We start from the raw sequence: 25,338 nt of genomic DNA, 5'->3' as shown, positions 1-25,338 counted from the left end.
GTGCTGGCATCATATTCAAAGTCAAGGATGGAATGTTTTATAGTCTGAAAGGTGCTGGCATCATATTCAAAGTCAAGGATGGAATGTTTTATAGACATTTCAGGTTTCCTCTGACGTCTAATGTGAACATGTTGTCAACATTCAGAGAGGTCGAGCTGGAGTTGAAGCCTCGCTGCTGCTCGTTCCTTCCTCTGCATTAAAAGTTGCTGGTTCAGTCTTTCACTGTCCAGTCCCAGCCCACCAGGATAAAATATTAAAAACTATAAAAGACAGGAACATCAGAAGTCTGGCGCCCGTACTCTCATGTTTTCTGGTTAATGCTAACGTCTTTGTTGCCACCTCTACACTCGTTTAATTGTTGACAACCTGTTTGTGCAAATTAGATGATTTCTGGCATAGTTTAGATTTGACAGCTGACTGTTTTATTCTCACTGAAGGATTTATATTTGATTATTTCTCATCAGCTGACCTGATAGAAGCGAGGAGCTAGCATGCTTCTAGCTGTAGCAGCTAGCATGCTACCAGCTAGCATGCTAAAGTTGTGTTTTGACTAGCTAGAAATGTCAAAGTTGAACCTCTTCAAACTCGAGCAGAGTTGAGGGAGAACATCAGGCCTAAAGGTTCTTTAAACATGTAAATGTTGTATCCACATGGTTCTTACCTGCAGTGGCTCCTCCTCCTGCTGGTCTACCTGTGGCTGTAGGACCCAGGGTCGGCCGTCTAACTGCCTGAGCATTAATGGAACAGTTAGCTCTACTGCTAACCCAGGCTAACTCTTCTAACAGGCTCCAGGTGAAGGAGCAGAGACCAAATATTTACGATAACCACCAATCACTAACACTGATTATAGAACTGAAGATTTAAACACATTTAAACAGGCATTCTGACATTAATGAGGTTAGACTATTTTTCATTATGAGACGATGGATGAAGGAAACCCGGTCAATATAAATGTGAAATAGAGTTTATTCATTCCAGCAGTATTACACAGTAATAATTCATGACGACATAAATCACATCCAGCAGAGGTAAAGAGGTAAATCTCTACAGTATGATCTGACATACTGTACGCTTCAGCATATTTACACCAGCTATTAAACATAAAACAGACATCATTGCTCTAAAATCTCAGATTTTCACTTCGTTATTACAGAGAAGTGGTTAAAGTGAACGTAGGCAGACGTAGGAGACGCCAGTGTAAACATAATTCAGAAAATATTTCATTCAGAACATTTAAAACCTTCAGCAGATTTAAAACCAGGTCAGATTAAATCATTGCCAAAAACTGAAATTCACCAAATAGGGCTGAAATCTACGGAAGCCTGAGAGGGCAAGTGATGAAAAATGAACAACAGAAAAATTCACAGAAGTCCAGAGATTACAAAAACAAAAACAGCAGTTCAACATGCAGGGACAGATCGTCTGGAGGCCCCAAGAGGCCTGAGAAAACATTTATCTCTTTTTGTTCATTATTTTCTCACAAATGTACCAGAACCACTCTAAAAAAAATAAAAGAAATGAAGGAATAAAAATGAAGAAAATGGTTTTTTTTTCATGATTATAAAGGCTTAAATTCACAACATAACACTCTAAGATTTTTTTTTAGTTTAAGTTAGAAATTCATGAAAAAATGTTTACAAAATATATAATATCCTAAACTTAAAAAAAAAAAAACTCCAGCATTTTTTCAGTTAAAGTCAGAAACTTATGGGAAAAAATAATTTGAGTTTAAAAAAAGTTGTAAATACACATTAAAATAAGTGAAATTTTCAAGGTTAAAAATTTGTCAATTTACCATTTAAAAAGTCAGACTTTCAAAGTTTAAAAAGTCAGAAATTTAAAGAACAAAAAAATTGGTTAAAAAGTCAAAATTGAAAAACTAAAAATTGTCAAACTTAAAAATCAGTATAGTTACAAGTCTTCAATTTACAAAAAACTGATCTTGAAATACTGGGAATTTGAAAGTAAAAACAGATTTTATCTGGAATAAAATAATCTTGTGTGAAGCTGTTTAAACCTGATTAAAGCCGGGTTAAACTATAACTTTTACTGTCACTGATCATAAATCTTTATGATGTAGAATCCTCACAGAAGTTTAAACACAGACGGACACAGGTTGGTTAAACTGAGGCTAAAACTCTGACAGCATCTATGAAGAAGCTCTGACTTCACCACAGTTTGGAGTTTCTAGCTCCAAATTTGTGACTCTAATAAAGTCAAATTTAAACTTCTACAACATGTAAATTCTTAGTTTGGTGCCTCATAGTTTTAACTTAATAAACTCAATATTTAGAGATTTTATTTCTTAAAACTGAAGGACCCATTCTGATTTATCTTTCTACAGTGGCCCTAAAACGCCCTCGTAGTTTCTGATGTAGACGATGAAAAAACATTCTTGCATTTCTCTTACAGAAAAGCTGAAATAAAAACTCTGGGCTGAAGAAAAGGAACTACAGCTGCATTCATTTTTTTTCTCACTCACCCCTCTGGGCTTCCGTAGTTACAGTAAATTTGTATTTTTCTTTTCATTAAATGTCACTTCCACTAAAATGTCTTAAACCTTGCAGTGATTGCACATTGAGGATATGAGGTTTATTTCTCTCCGGCCGGCCGGTCATGCAGATCATGCCTGAGTCAACAACATGCTCCAAAGACGAGCGGCGGCCCGTACAGCACCGCGTTTACCCGAGACCGTCCCGTTAAAGAACATCTCCAAACAGGAAAAACCAGAAGGAGCCCTCGCGCCGCCTCCATCGCCCCGTCGGCTCATTTCTCCTGACAGTAAGCGCTGTAGCTGCTGCAGGCTTTCTGCATGTTGGTCAGGAACGCAGGAACTCCGGTCTGTTAAAAACACACAGAGACGGTCAGACCCACCCTGGAGAACAGGCCTCAGTCTCTGAGGAACACCTGCAAACAATAATGGAGGGAAAAGCCATAAAGAGGCGGAGTCAGAGCCTTTAACAGCTGCTAACCTCTGCACACACTCACCTTTGCTGCCCAGTTCACCAGCCAGTTAGGAATCAGCCCTCCAGGGTTGTCAAAGTAGTTCATGAAGACTGAAACAGAGCAGAGTCTCAGGTATGAGGGCTGCAGGGAAGCTGCTGCTGGTTGAAGCATGTAGAAAAGCTCTGAATATGTGTTTTATTGTTCTGAATATGTGTTTTATTGTTCTGAATATGTGTTTTATTGTTCTGAATATGTGTTTTATTATTCTGAATATATGTTTTATTGTTCTGAATATGTGTTTTATTGTTCTGAATATATGTTTTATTGTTCTGAATATGTGTTTTATTATTCTGAATATATGTTTTATTGTTCTGAATATGTGTTTTATTGTTCTGACAGAGGAATGTCACTCTACGTCTCCTGTTGGTTTAGACCAGGGGTTTTCAAACTTTTTTCACCCAAGGCACACCTAAGGTTAAGCCAAAATAGACTTTAAATAAAACAGTCAAGGTGGCCCATAAAGGGATAAAGGGGGGAGGTTTCTGGGGCCCAGACAACTGGGGGGGGGGCAAAAGTGGGCAAAAGGTGCCTGAAAGGTGGCAAAAGTTGGTTAACGTGATGATAAAACATGGCAAAATTGGGTAAAAAGTGGCAAAACAAAGTCAAAAATGGTTAAGAATTGGCATAAGGGGTTAAAAATTTGGTTAATAGTGGCAAAACATGTTGAAAGTGTCAAAAAAGGGTCAAAAATGGGTTACAAGTGGACAAAAGGGTTAAATGTTGTAAAAAGGTGGTTAAAATGGTTTAAAAGTGATTTTAAAAATGGGCAAAATTAGGCTAAAAAGTGGCCAAACAAAGGCAAAGTGAGTGAAAATTAGCAGGAAGGTGGCAAAAATGGGTTGGAAGTGTCAAAAAGGAGACAAAATAGGTTACAAGTGGCAGAAAAGTGGCAAAAAAGGGTTAAAGTTGCAAAAACATGGTAAAAAGTGATGAAAAAATTGGCAAAAAATGTCCAAATAATAGGAAAAGTAGGCAAAAACCATCAAAAAGGTAGCAAAAAGTTCCAAAAAGTTGCAAAAAAAGGGTCAAAAGTATTTTTAAAAAGTTGTAAAATTGCAATAAAGCACCAAAATGGTTTAAGTTGACAAAATGGGTAGAAAAATAGGTTAACTTGGTTAAAAGTAGCATGAATAATGATCATTTCAACTCAATAATAGCTTGTAATAATACAATAATACAATAATAGCTACTGATCCAACACACACTCATCAATAAATCACAGCTGGGGAGGGTCCAGTCTCTGGGGTTTATCAGGGGTCAGATTCCCAAGGCCCACCTAGACTTGTCTCAGGGCTCACTAGTGTGTCTTGCCACACCATTTGGGAACCGCTGGCTTAGACCAACCTCTCTGTAATCCTGCTTTTATTCTTAGTAGCAAACAAACACGTCTGCAGACGCACCTTTAGTCCCACAGCCTCCATCGCTCTCCATGGCCACGCTCTGCTTGTAGTCTTTGACTCTCTGGACTCCTTTCCTCTCCGGGCACGCGGTCTCTGGAGAACTTTTGGCCAAGATCACCCAGATCCTCCTGCCGTCCAGGTCCAGGTCTCTGCGCTCCCTCACATATAAGTACTGAGGTTTCAGGGGTTAAAGAAGACTCAGCTCAAAGACCATGAAGCAAACAGGCAGCAGGAGGAGGGGGAGGAGGAGGAAGGATACGTCTCTGTTAGACAGAGGAAACGGGTAGATGACTTCCCAGTAGATCGCCGTCTGTCCATCGAAGTCTTTCTCATAGAGCTCTGAGGGAAAATAAACATGGATTTAGAAAAAGAGGTTCATGGAGACTTTCCTGCAATGCTTTGTTGTTTCTCATACTGCACCCCGGTGCAACCCCCCCCCCCCCGGTCTGCTTTGGCATCAGTAATATCATTCCTGCATATCTGTACGGTCTGATTCAGTAGATGGTGGTATGAACCCTAACCCATGGGACCCCTCGGTTCTGTTTCATGACACCAGTGGAGTCCATCCTGCTCCAATGAATGTCCTCATGATTCCAGCCGCCCTCTTCCTGCTTCCACGTCTCCCTACCACTGAGAGAAAGGGCTCCTGCTGCATGGATACGACACTTCTAGAGAGACTTTGTCATGACGGGCCGTCGGTCCACTAGATTCTGATGATTTCCACTGTGCATTCAGACAAATGGGGCTAACTGCCAAAGGAATGTTGTTATGCTGGCGTCAGTGGCGCTCATCATCTGCATGGTGTGTGATACCGTCCCCCATTCAGGCCCCGTGCATAGATGTCTGCATCCACACTGACCAGGTGGAACCAGAACCAGACTCTGGGCTACGGTGTGCTTGGATCTGAGCTGGGGATGCCTTTTTTACTTTTTCTCTCTTCAGTTCAAACTGCCCTCCTCGAGCCACTGATGCTGTTTTTGGTTTCATGGACGTGGAAAGTGGTGACACCTGCTTTAATCAGCTGCAGACTCTCCAGAATACTTCAGGCAAAGCCGCACTGAGCTGGAAGGAGAGTCCACTTTTCTAAAGCTTTTCCCCTGAGAGAGTGAAATTCATCCATGAAACAAAAACAATGGTTTAATGTTTGGTCTGAGGTGATTTATTGTGCACCCACACTGACACATGAATGAAAAGCCTCGATTTATCCTCAGAAAGAAGTGGATGAGCTGTCTTTGTCTCTGGGAAGTTAAAGGGATAGATAAAAGAATTCTTTAAGAATAACAGACCCAAACACTGGCACCATCACAGACAACAACAGCTTCTAACTACCCTCCTAGTGAGGCTGATCAGCTACATCAGCTACTGCAAAAACCACAGCTAACTTCTCATTTTCACAGCTAAAGACTGGATGCACACTTCATGGCTGTATGCCTGATTTTGGACCTGACTGTCCCCAAACAGTCAGGTTTATAAAGTTGATAATCAGCTGAGACTGTCCTGATGTCTGGGTTCTATGGAGCTATTATTGTTGCAAAAATATTTGCAAATTCGCACAAAGATCTACAAATGTGACCAATTTATAATTGTGGTTTCATTCAGAAAACTCACTCGCATTTGTGGATTTGTGCATGCATTTGCAAATCTATCTACACATTTCCAACTAGTTTTGCGACAATAATAGCTCCATACAGTCAAAGACGTCTCTAAGATATGTGCATTTCAGACATGGTGGTGTGTGCAGACAGCCTCAGGTGTGACTGAGTGGGTTTATTTCTACTCTACAGTCAGACAGCCTCAGGTGTGACTGAGTGGGTTTATTTCTACTCTACAGTCAGACAGCCTCAGGTGTGACTGAGTGGGTTTATTTCTACTACAGTCAGACAGCCTCAGGTGTGACTGAGTGGGTTTATTTCTACTACAGTCAGACAGCCTCAGGTGTGACTGAGTGGGTTTATTACTACTACAGTCAGACAGCCTCAGGTGTGACTGAGTGGGTTTATTTCTACTCTACAGTCAGACAGCCTCAGGTGTGACTGAGTGGGTTTATTACTACTACAGTCAGACAGCCTCAGGTGTGACTGACTGGGTTTATTTCTACTCTACAGTCAGACAGCCTCAGGTGTGACTGAGTGGGTTTATTTCTACTACAGTCAGACAGCCTCAGGTGTGACTGAGTGGGTTTATTTCTACTACAGTCAGACAGCCTCAGGTGTGACTGAGTGGGTTTATTACTACTACAGTCAGACAGCCTCAGGTGTGACTGAGTGGGTTTATTTCTACTACAGTCAGACAGCCTCAGGTGTGACTGAGTGGGTTTATTTCTACTCTACAGTCAGACAGCCTCAGGTGTGACTGAGTGGGTTTATTTCTACTACAGTCAGACAGCCTCAGGTGTGACTGAGTGGGTTTATTTCTACTCTACAGTCAGACAGCCTCAGGTGTGACTGAGTGGGTTTATTTCTACTACAGTCAGACAGCCTCAGGTGTGACTGAGTGGGTTTATTTCTACTACAGTCAGACAGCCTCAGGTGTGACTGAGTGGGTTTATTTCTACTCTACAGTCAGACAGCCTCAGGTGTGACTGAGTGGGTTTATTTCTACTACAGTCAGACAGCCTCAGGTGTGACTGAGTGGGTTTATTTCTACTACAGTCAGACAGCCTCAGGTGTGACTGAGTGGGTTTATTTCTACTACAGTCAGACAGCCTCAGGTGTGACTGAGTGGGTTTATTTCTACTCTACAGTCAGACAGCCTCAGGTGTGACTGAGTGGGTTTATTTCTACTACAGTCAGACAGCCTCAGGTGTGACTGAGTGGGTTTATTTCTACTACAGTCAGACAGCCTCAGGTGTGACTGAGTGGGTTTATTTCTACTACAGTCAGACAGCCTCAGGTGTGACTGAGTGGGTTTATTTCTACTACAGTCAGACAGCCTCAGGTGTGACTGAGTGGGTTTATTTCTACTCTACAGTCAGACAGCTCAACTTTTCAGGACGAGACATTAGAGAGCAAATGAACAAGGAGTGAAGCAGGCATCCATGATGATTACACATGTTTAACAGGAAAGATGAAGGACACCTGGATGCAGAAGTGTTTTTCTACCTTTGACGTAGCTGTCCCATGTTTTTCGATACGCCAGGTCCATGTAGACGTCTGCACACAGCTCTGGAGAGCAGGTGGCCAGCACACCAAAGACTTTGTACTCATAAAGTCCAGTTTCCTGAAAAACAGCACATCAAAGTTCTCCCATTGAAAACGCCGGCCAACAAACCACCACCACCCCGCCACCGCCGCAGTATGTGACTAATCCCAAACCACGCCGCTCTGATTAGAGAGCACTGCACGTGAGGAAGTGACTGAAAAACAGCAGTGTGAGGGGGATTTCTAACAGCTCAGAGAGGGAATGCAGACTTCAGAGGGGAAATGAACTTTAACTGGGGCTGAACCATTTGCAAAAATAATCTAACTGCGGTTATTTTTCCCAATATTGGGATTTAATGTGCGATTATTTTTAGGTTCCCCATCTAATGTGTTGTTTAACAAACACCAGCAATAAACCACTCTTTATTAAAAAGAGCACCATATTAGACAAATACAGCTAGACATAAATAACTTTAACAAAAGAAAAGCTGTTTTGATTCATATCTTTTCTTGTTATTCTTGTTTTGCATAAGAAAAACACACATGAGGGAGAAAAGTAAGATTACACACACACCAGCAATAAACCACTCTTTATTAAAAAGAGCACCATATTAGACAAATACAGCTAGACATAAATAACTTTAACAAAAGAAAAGCTGTTTTGATTCATATCTTTTCTTGTTATTCTTGTTTTGCATAAGAAAAACACACATGAGGGAGAAAAGTAAGATTACACACTACAGCACTACAGAAACTCTGTTTGCACATTGTGTAGAGCAGTGATACTCAACATGTGGCTCTTTTTTGTCTTAATCTGAAAAATTATTCCCCCAGAAAACCTTTAAAAAAAACGCTTTTTTTGCCATTTTCACCATTTTTGCCACTTTTCACCCATTTCAGCTAGCTTTGGCCATTACGTACCCCTGTTTCTTTTCTGGGGCCATTTTTGCAGCTTCTTTTGTCACTTGTTCCCCATTTATTCCACTGTAATCCAATTTTTTTGCCCCTTTTCACCATTTTTTGCCACTTTTTGCCCATTTAAGCAACCTTTTCCATTTCATACCACTTGTTTAGTTTTTTCCCCAAAATGTTTGCTTCTTTTTGCCACTTTTTTTCCCATTTTTGACCTTTTTTTCCCATTTTTTGCCTCTTTTTGTCTAAATTAGCTACCTTTTGCCATTAAATCACTTGCCTCATTTTTCCCAAAATTTTTGCCTCTTTTTTTTGACACATTTTTTCACCATTTTTGCCCTTTAAGCGACCTTTTGCCATTACATACCACTTGTTTCCTATTGTTTTGCTCATTTATGCTTGTGACTGCTTTTTGCCCGTTTTAGTCACTTTATACTTATTTTTTGCCACTTTTGGACCATTTTTGCTACTTTCTGAGTATGTTCCAGGTTTTCTCCCAATTTTTGCCTCTTTTCGTCCAATTTTTTGCTGCTTTTTGACCATTTTTGCCACCTTTAACTTATTTTGATTGTACTCCATGCTGTTTTTGTCACTTTTCACCTCTCAGATTGTGGCTCCTGCAGAGGTATTTTCAACAGTTTGGCTCTTTGGTTGAGTAACGCTGCTGTAGAGCATAAAACTTCTACTGCTAAAACTGTATCTGGTATTCTGACACATTTCAGGTGACAGAAATATTGCACTGTCAGCGATTAGAAGACTGCAGCAGGCCAGATTGTGATTTAATCTAATGTGCGATTAATTGCCCCGCCCTAACTTTAACCTTTAAAAACACTAAAACTGATGTTGAATGCTGCCGTGTTTCCTCCTGCAGACATCACTCTGACACTTTTAGACCTTTTTACTCATTCCTTCTTCACTGATATGGATCATTATTTCTAATTCCTGCAGATCCAAGCAGCATCCAATCACAGTAGCTGATAACAGTGGTTCTCAACTGGAGGGTCGGGGCCCCAACGGGGCTGCATGGTTTGATAAGAACGTGCAATTAAACTGGACAGTACTGTATTTTGCAATATGAATGATAAATGTTATCCTGAGTCTATCTGCCTGGTTATCAGTGACAATAATGTTACATTAGAAGTTTTTCCTTGTTTAAATAAAGGTTCTTCTTTAAAGGTCAACAGAGGCTCTAATGTCAAACTAAAGGTCTGTCTGCAGAGTTTATTAAACCTCTACACTACTACTGAACACTAAAGTAATAAATATATATAAATATATTTAAATGTCAGCAGTGAAGCTGCATTTGTATGAATATAACTGCAGTTAGATGAAGTGTGCAGCACTAAAGCAGGTCAGACTGCATCAACAGTGTGTAGCCACACACCGACAGGTGATTTAACAGAAGTAACCTGAGCATGGATAGGGCTGGGAAATTTATCACTAATGAGATTTAACTGCAAAATGACCTGCTGCAATTTTCAAACCACATGCAGTACAATATTTCTTCTGAAATGTGTCTAAATACTAGTCTGATAGTTTATGCAGCAGAGATTTCCTGCTCTACACATTATAAAAACATTCATGTGGTTTTTCAGTGTGACTAACTAAAGTCTACTTTTATTCTTCAGAGAAATATAAAAATAAAATAAGCTAACTAATAATATAAAAATGATCCTCTTTGTTATTATGGTCATTAATATGAGATTTGCTAAATGAGCCTAAAGCAGTTAGATATTTCTTTTTAAATTGTTCAGTTTATCTAAAATTGTGCTGGTTATGATGTAGAATGATGTATTGTGTTTGTTGAAAAATGAATAACCTAAAGAAACTCCTGGATGCAGGTCGACTCAGCCTGGTTCATCCTAACAGTGAGACCTCCAGCGTGGTCTTTAGGACGATATCACAGCCGTGCTCAGGTACGGCGTTCTCATCAACAACTAGAGTCTATTCCATTAAATTATCCGTTTCTACTTAAAACATAAATGCTGGTATTCTTCCTGTTCTGTCATAATCAGTCATCAGAACGGTTCAATTCAGACTATCTGACCACTGTTTTCATTTCACCCTCCAGCACCGGTGATGAATTAACACAGATGACCGAGCACCAAGTCCCCGTGCAGCAGACCCGGGTTCTTTATCCCTGCTTCCTCTCTGTCTGGGCGCAAAAGCACAGAAATAAATATCTATAAATAGATTAAAAGCAACACAGCCTCTAGGTAACCAAAGTTTCCCATCCCTGGTGTAGACCAGGGGGTCAGACTCAGTCCCAGCAGGGGCCGGATTCTGGATTCTGGGCCTAACAGGGTCACCTTTATGACCAGAAACCGTCTATCTCATTTCACCAGAAACAAAATATAAAAAAATATGTAGAACTGATGATCAATGATTTTGACATTTAAAAAGTTAAAAAGAAAAATTTAAAGGCTCACAGTCTGAGAAAAGGTGAAAACACGAAACTGAGAAATAATGTTTTTAAAGGCAAATATATCAGAGAAAAGGCAAAATCATGAGTTTAAAATATCAAATAAAATTTATAATCATGAAATTAAAAGTCAAAATATGAGTCAACATTTTAAATCTAAAAGGTCGAACTATGGGGTTATGAAGTCAAAGTTTGGAGTTGAAAATATGAGATAAAATACAAAATAACTGGTTAGAAAGGTCAAAGTATCACTAAAAAATTAGAATTATGAAAAAAAGCTCTAAATATTCTACAAGAAGTCAAAATGATGAGTGTAAATGCTCAAAGTATGAAATAAAAAGTCAGAATCTTAAGTTTGAGTCCTGATGGTGTGATGCTAAGTTAAAAATGAAATTAAAACACAAATAAATGTATTTTCCACATTCCTGACTCCTTATCTAAATATTTTTACTCCTTACTTTCAGATTTTATGACTCAACGAGGAAATCTTAAATCATCAGGATCAGTTCACATTTTTATACCTGAGTAAACCTGCAGACCTCTGATGGGACAGTTAGAGCAGAAATATCAGATCATCTTTAGGGCCGGATTTAACTGTTCCAGTGGCCGGATTTGGGCCCAGGGCCTCGAGTTTGACCCCCCTGCTGTAGACTATTCTAACATCGTCCTGATAAGGTTGAAGACGTGTTTGTAGATTAGTCATCATGGAGGAACTGGACTGTGACTTTTGGAGAATAAAAATAATAAATTCTAATCTTCTGATTTTGTTGCTGCTGTACTAAAAAGTTCAGGATTGGCATTAGTATTCTGATATTTAATCAGCTTAAATCTTTATTATTATTATTATTATTATTATTATTTATAATTGGCCTTTTCTGTTGAAATGAGTTAAAATTGTTTTCATTTTAGATTCTCATTGTTTACAACAACATTTTAATTATTAAAGGATTTTTTTCTACCAGTCTGCAAAATGAGATTTTTCATCTAACAGAGTTTTTCCTGGTTAAATTGATTTAAATAAACTTCCTGTGTTTAGTGAATTAAAGTTGTAGTTTTATGAATTAAAGTTGTAGTTTTATAAATTAAAGCTGTAGTTTTATGAATCAAAGTTGTAGTTTTATGAATTAAAGTTGTAGTTTTATAAATTAAAGCTGTAGTTTTATGAATAAAAGTTGTAGTTTTATGAATTAAAGTTGTAGTTTTATGAATTAAAGCTGTATTTTTATGAATTAAAGTTGTAGTTTTATGAATTAAAGTTGTAGTTTTATAAATTAAAGCTGTAGTTTTATGAATCAAAGTTGTAGTTTTATGAATTAAAGTTGTAGTTTTATAAATTAAAGCTGTAGTTTTATGAATAAAAGTTGTAGTTTTATGAATTAAAGTTGTAGTTTTATAAATTAAAGCTGTAGTTTTATGAATAAAAGTTGTAGTTTTATGAATTAAAGTTGTAGTTTTATGAATTAAAGCTGTATTTTTATGAATTAAAGTTGTAGTTTTATGAATTAAAGTTGTAGTTTTATGAATCAAAGTTGTAGTTTTATGAATTAAAGTTGTAGTTTTCTGAATCAAAGTTGTAGTTTTATGAATTAAAGCTGTATTTTTATGAATTAAAGTTGTAGTTTTATGAATCAAAGTTGTAGTTTTATGAATTAAAGTTGTAGTTTTATGAATTAAAGTTGTAGTTTTATGAATTAAAGTTGTAGTTTTATGAATCAAAGTTGTAGTTTTATGAATTAAAGCTGTATTTTTATGAATTAAAGCTGTACTTTTATGAATCAAAGTTGTAGTTTTATGAATTAAAGTTGTAGTTTTATGAATTAAAGTTGTAGTTTTATGAATTAAAGTTGTACTTGTATGAATTAAAGTTGTAGTTGTATGAATTAAAGTTGTAGTTGTATGAATTAAAGTTGTAGTTTTATGAATCAAAGTTGTAGTTTTATGAATTAAAGTTGTAGTTTTATGAATTAAAGTTGTAGTTTTATAAATTAAAGTTGTAGTTTTATGAATTAAAGCTGTAGTTTTATGAATTAAAGTTGTAGTTTTATGAATTAAAGTTGTAGTTTTATGAATTAAAGCTGTAGTTTTATGAATTAAAGTTGTAGTTTTATAAATTAAAGCTGTAGTTTTATGAATCAAAGTTGTAGTTTTATGAATTAAAGTTGTAGTTTTATGAATTAAAGTTGTAGTTTCATGAATTAAAGTTGTAGTTTTATGAATTAAAGTTGTAGTTTCATGAATTAAAGTTGTAGTTTCATGAATTAAAGTTGTAGTTTTATGAATTAAAGTTATAGTTGTATGAATTAAAGTTGTAGTTTCATGAATTATAGTTGTAGTTTTATGAATTACAGTTGTAGTTTTATGAATTAAAGTTGTAGTTTTATGAATTACAGTTGTAGTTTTATGAATTACAGTTGTAGTTTTATGAATTAAAGTTGTATTTTTATGAATTAAAGTTGTATTTTTGAGTGTCAGCTGTAGCCGAATTGTAGACTGGAGTTTTATGATTAAATAAATGGGTTTATATTAGTTAAATTAGGCATGAATCTGTATTAAAATGAGCATAAATAATTAAAATGGCTGATTTGTAGATGAAGTCAGGGCACCGGTCTGCTCTGGGTCTATTTCCGGGTAGTTCCGGTGTTAGCCGCTAGGACAGAGATGCTAAAGTGTTTAATAAAAGAGTAATTAAACCAAATAAACACAGACAGGTTGATTACTGAGGTTAAATAACGGTTATATTAATATTCCAGTCCCCACAGGGGAACCCAAACCTCCACAGCCGTCCCTCCACCGTATCCGGTTCATCTAACCGCAGATTTTAACGCTCTCCGGGTCTCCCGGGTCTCCCGGGTCTACCGGGTCCCGGTACCTTGTCGTAGAGCCGGTAGATTTTGACCCCCATGGTCTCCGTGAAGAGCTCCCATCCTCCGTCCAGCTGAGGCTCATCCAGCTCCGACCAGGCGCTCCGAAACTCCTCCTCGGTGAACCGCAGCGACATGACGCCTCTGCTTCATTCAGACCACCGACACTCCACCGGGCCGTCACTACGGAAACAGAGGGCCGAAGAGCTTCCGGTCAGCGCCTTCAAAATAAAAGACCGGAGGACGGAGGGCTAGGCACGTCGCACGGGGTTTGTCCACTTCTTTCTACAGTCTGGCAGGGCCAACATTATTTTAACAGAGTTTAATCAAAAATAATACGAGAACAACGAAGGAAACATGAGGGAGGGCAATGATGAATGAAATAATATATGTTTTTATCTGATCAAAGTGATTAATATGGCATTTTTATCATATCATTATTTTTTATCATAATTATTATTATTATTATTATAATTATTATCATTATTATATTATTATTATTATTATGATTATTATCATTATTATTATTATTATTATTATTATTATTATTATTATTATCATATCATCATTATTATTATTATTGTTATTGTTGTTGTTGTTGTTGTTGTTGTTATTATTATTTTTATTATTATTATTATTTTATCATAATAACAATACATAAATTATATAAAAAAGACTTGTTTTTTGTTTGATTTAACTCTATGTACTTAACAAAAAATTTAAAAAGGCTTTTCTTCACTTTTTTCTTAAATATTTCCATTTGTTGTTTCTTTAAAATTAATTTGTTAAACTGGTAAAAATACTTCTTTTTAAAATCTGTTATTTAGTTGATCTCCTTGTTTGTTTGTTTGTTTGTTTTTTAGTAAAACACGTACCTGATGCATTTTTCTTTAAATTCTTTATCAAATATTTAATTTGACTTTGTTTTTGATGTTCTTTTTCTGTGTTAAATCACTGAGAATTTTATTAAACTGCAAAATTATGAAAACAAATATGATACACGATTGGGATTGAATAATAAAAAGTTACCAACTGTGCATAATAACAATTATCATAATAATAAGATGTTTTATTATCATTATTATTATATTTGTATAACATACTGTTCTGTTCTACCATACAGTGTTTTGCAATTAAATATTGAGCAAGATGGTATTTTTAAATAAACTCTGATATAAAATGATAAAATATATCATTTAAGTTGTTTATTGTTAAATTTTAGGTTTAAAGGAACAATTCCTCTTATTGAACTAAAATACAAAAGTTTTTGATCAGTGTAGGCTATCACTCAGGTTTCTATTAAAGAATAAAATTAAATACTTCTGCTTCATTTATTCAAAATTTAAAAAAACAAAAATAAATAGAGAATTTGAATCTAGCTGTATCTACACTCGCTGCAAACCTAGCTTTATTTTGAAATCCTCGTCCGGAAGTAGCACGGTTCCTCATTGTTTCGCGCTTCACGGTTCAGTCATCGATACTTGAAATAGTCCTTCTGAATGGGGATGGCAGTCCGACCCTCAGTCCTGGTCCTGGGGGCTGATCTGGGGGAGTCAGGGAGACTCGGTCTGTTCTACCGACATTTACCACCGAAGAAGAAGAAGAAGACCCAGAAAGAGTCCTGGTCCAGAGAGAGAGAGAAGTTTGTTTGTGCTGCAGAGACATGGAGACCTTCAGCAGGGAGGTAAACAGCTTTACATTTAAATCTTGGCTGCTAAACCAGGGACTGTACTATACTGCATTAATTCAACCATCAGAAAAAGGGCTGGGGTTAGAGGCTGGTTTTCAAAATAAAAGTCTTTACTGCATGAACTAAATAAAGTCTGGGCTTTGAGGATCTGTTCCACTGTGGCTGAGGATTTTTAAAGACATAAAAGATGGAAAATAAAAATAATAATCAACCTACTACTAAGGCGCTGGATTACTGGATGAGCTCTTTTAACACAGTTTAAGCCTGTTTTTAGATTAAAGGTCTGCGCCGTATTAACTCAGACATTAGAAAGTTTCTGTTTTCTTTATTGGATCTAAAATAAACCATAATTTCAGTGATATTTTCACACAATAACAGGCATGCTGTGCTTTAGTTTGAAAAAAAAACAGAAAGAAAAATTAACTTTTATTGAGTTTCTTTAAAGGATAAAATTCAAATTCAAAGAAACGTCAGGATGAGTTTACTACCAGATAATAAAAACCCATTCAGGCTCATTTGAATGTTTTATATCTTCAGTTATTGATGAGGGCTGAATATCTCCGACACGTTTCCTCACTAAAATTTAGACCAAACACAGAAAAGCTGCAAACCTGTTTAAAGCTAAAGCAGCCACATCAGCACCAAACTCTGTAAATCTGACCACCCTGGATCAGGTCCTAGAACCGTTCTACCGCCTCCTTTCACACAAGCCCTCCTTTTCCATCTGACTAAACCTCTGCATGTCTAGTTTGGGTTTTTGTCCTGTTAATGAGTCATGAAAGGTTCGTTAGAGACAGAGCCAAACAGAACCGTCCTCACATCACCATGGCAACAACAAACACCCAGATGTAGGTCTGTCCTCTGCAGAGAGGGTCTCTGAGGGTCTCTGAGGGTCTCTGTGGGTCTCTGAGGGTCTCTGAGGGTCTCTGAGGGTCTCTGTGGGTCTCTGAGGGTCTCTGAGGGTCTCTGCAGAGAGGGCCTCTGAGGGTCTCTGAGGGTTCTCTGCAGAGAGGGTCTCTGAGGGTCTCTGAGGGTCTCTGTGGGTCTCTGTGGGTCTCTGAGGGTCTCTGAGGGTCTCTGTGGGTCTCTGAGGGTCTCTGAGGGTCTCTGAGGGTCTCTGTGGGTCTCTGAGGGTCTCTGAGGGTGTCTGAGGGTCTCTGAGGGTCTTAGGGTCTCACATGGATTTCACATCATGAGGAGGAAAAGCGGTTAAAGTGTCCATCCTGGTCGGTCCTCATTGCTCTGAGAGTAACCAGTTCATCATTTTTAACCCTTTAAATCCTGATACTCTGGACTGTCTTCTTATTTTTATTATTTTCAGAGCCAAACAGAACCGTCCTCACATCACCATGGCAACAACAAACACCCAGATGTAGGTCTGTCCTCTGCAGAGAGGGTCTCTGAGGGTCTCTGAGGGTCTCTGTGGGTCTCTGAGGGTCTCTGAGGGTCTCTGAGGGTCTCTGTAGGTCTCTGAGGGTCTCTGAGGGTCTCTGTGGGTCTCTGAGGGTCTCTGAGGGTCTCTGCAGAGAGGGCCTCTGAGGGTCTCTGAGGGTCTCTGCAGAGAGGGTCTCTGAGGGTCTCTGAGGGTCTCTGTGGGTCTCTGTGGGTCTCTGAGGGTCTCTGAGGGTCTCTGTGGGTCTCTGAGGGTCTCTGAGGGTCTCTGTGGGTCTCTGAGGGTCTCTGAGGGTGTCTGAGGGTCTCTGAGGGTCTTAGGGTCTCACATGGATTTCACATCATGAGGAGGAAAAGCGGTTAAAGTGTCCATCCTGGTCGGTCCTCATTGCTCTGAGAGTAACCAGTTCATCATTTTTAACCCTTTAAATCCTGATACTCTGGACTGTCTTCTTATTTTTATTATTTTCAGAGCCAAACAGAACCGTCCTCACATCACCATGGCAACAACAAACACCCAGATGTAGGTCTGTCCTCTGCAGAGAGGGTCTCTGAGGGTCTCTGAGGGTCTCTGTGGGTCTCTGAGGGTCTCTGAGGGTCTCTGCAGAGAGGGTCTCTGAGGGTCTCTGAGGGTCTTAGGGTCTCTGAGGGTCTCTGTGGGTCTCTGAGGGTCTCTGAGGGTCTTAGGGTCTCTGAGGGTCTCTGTGGGTCTCTGAGGGTCTCTGAGGGTCTCTGCAGAGAGGGTCTCTGAGGGTCTCTGAGGGTCTCTGTGGGTCTCTGAGGGTCTCTGAGGGTCTCTGAGGGTCTCTGTGGGTCTCTGAGGGTCACTGCAGAGAGGGTCTCTGAGGGTCTCTGAGGGTCTTAGGGTCTCTGAGGGTCTCTGTGGGTCTCTGAGGGTCTCTGAGGGTCTCTGAGGGTCTTAGGGTCTCACATGGATTTCACATCATGAGGAGGAAAAGCGGTTAAAGTGTCCATCCTGGTCGGTCCTCATTGCTCTGAGAGTAACCAGTTCATCATTTTTAACCCTTTAAATCCTGATACTCTGGACTGTCTTCTTATTTTAACGGCCCAGAGACGTGCTGTGAGTTTGTGCTTCAGCCCATTTTTCCAAACTACTTTGAACTTTTGGTATGTGGCGGTTTTTTACATTGCTGAGAGTGTAAACGGGGAATTCATGCTGGAATCTCAGAGAGAAAAGAGGAAGTTCCAGTTAAAGCCGCCTGCTGGCTGTGAAGCTCCTCAGCTTTCAGAAACTGTTTGAATTTTTCTGATAACACAAACAGTCACGCTAACGTGCTTCAGCAGCGCTAGCTTTTAAACAGCTTTTCTCCTTCATGACAAGAATAAAGACTTATTAATGAGAAATAAAGACAACCTCAATTTAGAATGATGTCATCATCCAACGAGAACTGGGCATAGTGCGGGACGTCCCGCGTCTCCACAGGAACCATAAATGTCTTCGGTCGTTGCAGCTCCGTCTTGGTGGCTTTTTTCTAAACATGATGCATTTATTAACCTGACACGCCGGATGGATCTGTTTCACACATCTGAGAAAGCTTCAACAGGAAACGTTTGGCGCTTCAGCAGCATCCACGCTAAGCTCCTCCCCCTCTACTGCTGCTTGTTTACGTTTCTAACCAAACGGTTCAGACGGGAGCTTTGACGATGGATTCACCAGTGAGAAACAAGGAAACGGGCGTATCCATCTGCTTTACGAGGTTACGGATTTATGAGGCTCAGAAAAACTGTTGCTCAATGGAAAATGAATTTATCTGTAATTAATATAGACGTTAAAGAGCAAAAATAAACGCATCCAGCTTTAAATCTTTGATAAAAATGAGACGTGTTGATTTCCTCAGACTCAGCTCTGTCTGTCCTATAAAAGCCAGGGTAAAAAGCTGCATTAATCTTGTTTTCTGTCCTGTAAACTCTCGTTCTGAGTTCTAATCTTACAGTTACTGTCTGTAATGCTTATCTGTGTTCCTGGCGACTACTTTGGTTGTTAAAACGTCTAAAAGAGCAAAACTAAAGCAGCTGAAAGGATGCGTTTTTTCCCAGCACATGTAAGTAAAACTCTGAGCCTACAGGAAGAATCCTGATTGGACTGGAGCGTTCTGTTTTCCCGTCATTCTGGGTCAGAAATAAGAAATGAAGAGTGTTCTATCCTGAGAGTCAGTGAAAGACCTCCATGTGTCGTTTTTAAAGCAGAGCTTTCTCTACAATCCTGACAACCATCAGAGAATATTCTCTGCTCCAGACTTTCTCGCCCCCCTCCAGGGGTCTGGAGCGGTTTATTTAGTAAAGCGGACTCTGTATCCCGGGTTTCCCCTCAGCAGACGTGACGGGGGCCCAAGAATGCGTGCTTGTGAAATTGCCGTTGATTTTGAGGCTCCTCGCGTTTCACGGAGCGCTCTGTAATGTCATATCCTGCGCTCTCCAGGGAATGTCTCAGCTCGTGCTGGGCCGGGCGCTCCTGCGTCATTCGGGCGGCTCCTCCGACCGGGTCAGGAGGCGTCCGGGGCCGAGTGGAGCGGCGTGTGTGTGGGGGGGGTTGGAGAGGGCCGGAGGATTGTGAAATGTGGTGTTGATTTCTGATAAAAAGCATCTGCAGAGTCTGATTTTCTCTCCTGGAGCGCTGAGTCAAAGTTTGAGCAACAGCTTTAACCCTTCACTGCCTGGATCCTCCAGAAGAGAGTCCTGCTGTTTAGATCTGGTTTCTAACAGTCGTTGGTTCAGATGAATGGGGGGTGAAGGCAGTAACGTTCTTGCTTTTGCAGAAGACAGGCTCATTTTTCTGTCTGTCATCTTTAAACCACTGTTTCTGAATAAAGCGTTTCCACCTCTCTAAAGGTCCGCCCCGCTGCAGCGTCTTTTTAAATCCACAGGCAGACGTTCTCGCTCACCGTCTTTCTGTAGCTGCTTCCACACATGCACTCCTGAACATCGGCAGAACATGCCAGGAAGTCCCTGGAATCTCTGAAGCCCCTGACGTTTTCCAAAGATGTGCAGAAGAAAACGGAAAGTCCTCAGTGATCCTCAGTGCTGCACGCTTTCAGAGACACCATGGGATGGACCGGCCCGACTAGAGGTTAGATCCTCCAGCCTGACGTGGTCTGCAGCCTGGTCCTGAGTTAGACTAGGATCCCCACCCCTACCCTGGAGCCCGACCCAGCCCAGAGGGAGTCAGAGAGGTTCTGTCAGACATGCAGCAGAACCTGATCACCCTCAGGTTCTGAGGTTTAGCCTGGATTTTTGACTTTATGTCTGTTTTTCTCAGAGCTACCTGCTGCACAGGCCCACTGGATGAAAACGTCTCTAAATACTTCAAGAGTAATTTACCAGACATTATATGTCTGATTGTTGACATGAGGACGGAGAAAAGCTGTTAAAAGTGGCGCTGCTAGCCTGCTCCAGAGTGTGTGAACGACTCTGCAGACTGTAGTCTCTGTTAACAGACTGGTGGTCTTCAGGAAGTCCAGTGCACAGTGCTGTCTGTGCGTCTGCTCCTCATCCTCACTGATCCGAGCGTCGGAAACGATGGATAGGACAGGTCTGTAACCAGAAACAGGGTAAAAACCTGGGGATGAGATTAGGATTAAGTATCAGGACGTGCACAGGCCTGCTCAGGTCTGGCTGATCTCCTAACCCAGCATGACAGTAGACGGAGGTGGACCAACAATGCCCGTCACAGTGTGTCCTAACAGCGTGCAGACCCAGCCTGGTAGTGTGCTGACAGAGGTCGGGGTTGTTTCTGTTTCTCTGGTTGTTTAGATCGAGCGAGCTCTGAGCTCTGGGAGTGTCCCACAGGAAGATTCTCCCTTTCCTCCCTCAGAGCTGGTGGAGATAGAGGTGCACTGATAAAACATCCAGACTACCTCAGAGCTGTCAGAGCACCACATTTCTACTCCTTCACTTCAAAATAAAAGCACCATATTTTAATTTAACCAGTGAAACGTGTGGGGAGACAGTCACAGTTCGATGTTTCCAGATTCAACGCTTCTAAACCTGGGGGTTCATGTGAAGACCTTTGTTTTATTAACCTCCTGAGACCTGAGCCGCATTTCTATGAGCAGAGTCTGGTGAGTTCAGAACTTCAGCTTTGTCTTTGAGCAGAGATTAGTTTGGGCCCAAAAATGAGTCTGCTACCGACACAGATTCTCTAAAATTTCTAAGAAACTTCCTGAAATGTCTGTGGAAAATGGGTAAATAGAAAAAAGAAAAAAAAAAAAAAAAAATCTCGAAGCAATTCCCTCTCAGATTTTAAAGCAGATTCCCAGATTGTAGAATGAAAATGACAGAAAATTCCCTGTAAATTTCCCCCAAAAATTAGGAAATTTTAAGGGACATCCTTTTTCCCCAGCTGCACTCAAATTCTCCAAATCAACTCATATTTTCCCTTAAAAATACCTTAAAATTTCAAAGCAACATCTGCTGGATAAATTCCCCAAATACATTTCCCAAATTTGCTTAGAATTGCCCAAAAATCCCCCCAAATTTTAAATAATCCCTTTGAAAATCCCAAAAATTTCCACTGCAAAAAATCTTCCAATGAAACTCTCCAAAGGACAAAAATATTTTCCAAAATTGTCATGAAAATGTTTTTAAAATTCCAACATATATTCCCCAAAACATCCATAAACTTTAGATTGGAAATTCTCCCAGTATTTTCAGACATTCCAGACAATTATTTTAAATATTCCAGAAATTCTTCTGTGTTGTAGGAATGTCATGTCCTCATGCATGCAGGGTCTTAATGAATCGGGGTCGATTCTCGCCATCGTACCTCACTCTGATTGGTCTTTTTGGGCTCAGAGGACTACAGCAGGGACCCAGATCTCTGTCTGATGACTACTGTTAGGACACGGTCTCTCGGTCGTTGCAGCCTTTTCCGTGCTGATGAAGCTAATCCTGCAGAAACTCTGTTTTTTACAGCGAGGGTCATCAGGACTCCGGCATACAGACTGACCTGCTTAAAAACGGCGGACTAGCCCTTTAATGAATGCTTCCTTTCTTCCACAGACACAGACGCCCTAACGAGGAGAAGAGAACGAGGCCGATACACGAGGAACCGTTGGTGAACAGACGGCGTCTCCATCCTGCGATGCCAGAGGAAGCTAACAAGGACGCCATGAGAACGCCAGCGACCCCAGAGAAGTCCAACAACAACGAGGCTCCCGCAGCCCCCCGAGACGGGACGGTGACCATCCCCCTGGTCAACGAAGTCCAGCTGACCGCGGCCACCGGCGGGGCGGAGCTGTCCTGCTACCGCTGCACCGTCCCGTTCGGCGTGGTGGTCCTCATCGCCGGGATCGTGGTCACGGCGGTGGCGTACAGCTTCAACTCTCACGGATCCACCATCTCCTACTTTGGCCTGGTGCTCCTCTCGGCCGGGCTGGTGCTCCTGGCGTCCAGCGTCGTCTGCTGGAAGATCCGGCTGGAGAGGAAGAAGGAGCGGCGGCGGGAGAGCCAGACCGCCCTGGTGGCGAACCAGAGGAGTATTTTTACTTGACCAGCTGGGCTCTGACTTTTTCAGATGGATTTAAGGAACCAGACGCCAGATCTCAGAGCTTTGAAGACGTTTTAAGGAGTTTATTTGTCAAACAGACGGCGAGCATCTGGCGAGCCGGGAACGCGGCCAGAAGGAATGTTTCACAATTAAGATGAATTACCGCCGCAGCGGCGAGGAGGAAGCGTCCCGTTAATCTGCTGTGGTTTACAGTGATTGTAATGGGAGGGACGGTGGTTAAAGTCCAGGACTGATTAATGCCTTAGACTCCTGCAGAAAGACTCACAGGAAGTTCTGATGATCCAACTTTAATGGAAGCATGGTACTGACGCTGACAGCGCAGGGAGATCTCATCATATACTCTGTCAGATTAAACACACATAAAGGGAATATTTAACACTTTAACCCCCCAGCAGCATCATAGCATTAACATTATTATAATCCAAGTTAATCTGGCTTTTAGTAAACACATGAATCAGGCAGTAACACCATGTCCAGACTAATAAATACTGCATAATTACTGCATAAACACTGTATAAATACTGTATAAATACTGTATAAATACTGCATAATTACTGTATAATTACTGTATAATTACTGTATAAATACATGTACAAATGTAGAGTAGCTTTGTTTAATGTCTGCATGTAAACAGGACGACATGAGGATCAATAAACTCATTGATGAACGTGTTTTACTCTGGTACAGAGGTTTCCATCCATCCTGGTCTATCTCAGCATTAAGGCTGGGTCCACATCAGGGACCCAGACCGCTATAGAGTATCTCCTTTAGAACCATCGTATCCCTGCAGCATGGGTCTGTTTCATCCTCATAGATCAGGAAGTAGGAAAAGGTATAAAAACGTCATGGACAGAGGAGAGGAGGGCCCGGGACAGACAACTGCTCCAACCCTCTAAATGAGACCTTTGTAGTTCCTCACTTCATCAGCAGTCATCGTCACAATTTTAAAAACAGATGAGACGACACTGCTGGACTTTCCAACAATCGTTTAAAAAGCTTACTCCAAACTGAAGGGTCATAATGTAGTCTCCTTCATCATACCCCTCCAAGAACCAGGACAGCCCAACACTGGATAGGAACTGTGGGGGTGGAGCTAACCAGGAGGGGGAGGGGATAAAGATACTAGTCATGGAAATGTCTACAAAAACACCAGGATAGTAGTTACATTCACCCAAAAGAGAAAGACGCTGTTGAAGAAAACTCAGATTCAATCTGGACTAGAGTTCACCAGAAGGACTGTGGGAGACTCCATGGTCAAGAGGAAGAAAGGTCTTTGGTCTGATGAGACCAGAATGGAGCTTTGAGACCATCAGACAAGACGCCAAACACTGACATCACCACAAACACACCATCCCCACTGTGGAGCACGCTGGTGGCAGCATCATGCTGTGGGGATGCTTCTCAGCAGCATCCTGCTGTGGGGATGCTTCTCAGCAGCATCATGCTGTGGGGATGCTTCTCAGCAGCATGGTGCTGTGGGGATGCTTCTCAGCAGCATCATGCTGCGGGGATGCTTCTCAGCAGCATCATGCTGCGGGGATGCTTCTCAGCAGCATGGTGCTGTAGGGATGCTTCTCATCAGCATGGTGCTGTAGGGATGCTTCTCAGCAGCATCATGCTGTGGGGATGCTTCTCAGCAGCATCATGCTGTGGGGATCTTCTCAGCAGCATCACGCTGTGGGGATGCTTCTCAGCAGCATCACGCTGTGGGGATGCTTCTCAGCAGCATCATGCTGTGGGGATCTTCTCAGCAGCATCACGCTGTGGGGATGCTTCTCAGCAGCATCATGCTGTGGGGATGCTTCTCAGCAGCATGGTGCTGTGGGGATGCTTCTCAGCAGCATGGTGCTGTGGGGATGCTTCTCAGCAGCATCATGCTGTGGGGATGCTTCTCAGCAGCATCATGCTGTGGGGATGCTTCTCAGCAGCATGGTGCTGTGGGGATGCTTCTCAGCAGCATCACGCTGTGGGGATGCTTCTCAGCAGCATCATGCTGTGGGGATGCTTCTCAGCAGTTGGCTCTGGAGGCTTGTAAATGCTGAGAGTAAAATAAATTCTGGAGGATAATCTTGTTCCTCTGACAGAGATCTACAGCTTGTATGATGTAACTGTCTTTTGTAAGAGAGTGTTGTTAGTGTTCAGATTTAACGTCTGCATTTGTTTGCAGCACTACTGGAGTATTTTGTCAGGTCTACTCCCATGTTTGAGTTTTCAAACCTAGAACTCAAAAATGGATTCTGCAGTTTTAAAGTCATAGTAACGGTCTCTGAGGACTGATGAACAGCCCTTAACCTCCTCTCTGTTGTTATCATATTTATCTGATCATGTTTCTCTGATGTTCTCCATAACCATAGCCTCCTTCCTCCTCCTGGATTCTCCCATAATTCCACGCTCCAGGATCTGAATTCTGGGTGGTAAAGGAAGTTGAACTCTCCTGTTTGACCCCGCTGGGTCTAAAATAGTCTGGACGTGGAAGTGTATTTATAGGCAGCATTTGCGTTGCTATGTGACACCAGACACTACAACTAAATGGTTTTCTTTGCATCAGAGGAGAACCTACAACAGACTTTAGGGAGATCACCAGCAGCTATAGGCCCGGATCAGAACGGTAACACCTTTATGGGACACCTGACACCCCCAGGCGTCTCCTGCCTGCGTCTCGGGTTAGAGCTGGAAAAACGGGTGACTTGATATGAAGTTTGACAGGTGCTCCGGGCCGGCGTCTTTAGCCTCTCTACACACGGACGGCACCTCCTGCCGGGGCCGCGTGCGTCACTTTCTGTGCCTCACGTGGTTGTCATTCCACGCAGGGCCACGCTGCCGGCTGGTTTATCAATAAACAACAAGGACGCCAGTCCACGGCGGAGGAACGCTCACAGTTAAATCTGACACCTCAGAGTCTGAGGAGGCGTAAGAAGAAGTCTGAGAAGATTCAGAGTTCAACTCCCTGAGCTCTCAGAGGGACCTGGTCCTGGAGTTAGGGTTGGA

At 41.2% G+C, this 25,338-nt stretch overlaps 2 protein-coding genes across 2 annotated transcripts; one reads left to right on the top strand and one right to left on the bottom strand.

Moving 5' to 3' along the window:
• Positions 1 to 981: 981 nt before the first annotated feature.
• Positions 982 to 13,898, bottom strand: LOC121529174 (phosphatidylcholine transfer protein). Its single transcript, XM_041816908.1, has 6 exons — positions 13,750 to 13,898; positions 7,508 to 7,625; positions 4,666 to 4,745; positions 4,407 to 4,578; positions 2,989 to 3,056; positions 982 to 2,841 (listed from the first exon to the last, which is right to left on the bottom strand). The coding sequence occupies exons 1-6, from the start codon at positions 13,876 to 13,878 to the stop codon at positions 2,767 to 2,769; spliced, it is 642 nt and encodes a 213-aa protein (XP_041672842.1). The 5' UTR covers positions 13,879 to 13,898; the 3' UTR covers positions 982 to 2,766.
• A 1,368-nt stretch (positions 13,899 to 15,266) lies between these two features.
• tmem100a (transmembrane protein 100a) lies at positions 15,267 to 23,015 on the top strand. Its single transcript, XM_041777953.1, has 2 exons — positions 15,267 to 15,425; positions 21,843 to 23,015. The coding sequence occupies exon 2, from the start codon at positions 21,925 to 21,927 to the stop codon at positions 22,330 to 22,332; it is 408 nt and encodes a 135-aa protein (XP_041633887.1). The 5' UTR covers positions 15,267 to 15,425; positions 21,843 to 21,924; the 3' UTR covers positions 22,333 to 23,015.
• The last annotated feature ends 2,323 nt before the right edge of the window (positions 23,016 to 25,338 follow it).

Source organism: Cheilinus undulatus, linkage group 21, assembly GCF_018320785.1.
Source record: "Cheilinus undulatus linkage group 21, ASM1832078v1, whole genome shotgun sequence".
In the NCBI taxonomy this organism is placed as follows: Eukaryota; Metazoa; Chordata; class Actinopteri; order Labriformes; family Labridae; genus Cheilinus; species Cheilinus undulatus.
Note: the sequence above shows the minus strand (reverse complement) of the source record. Positions and strands in the feature narration are given on the sequence as shown.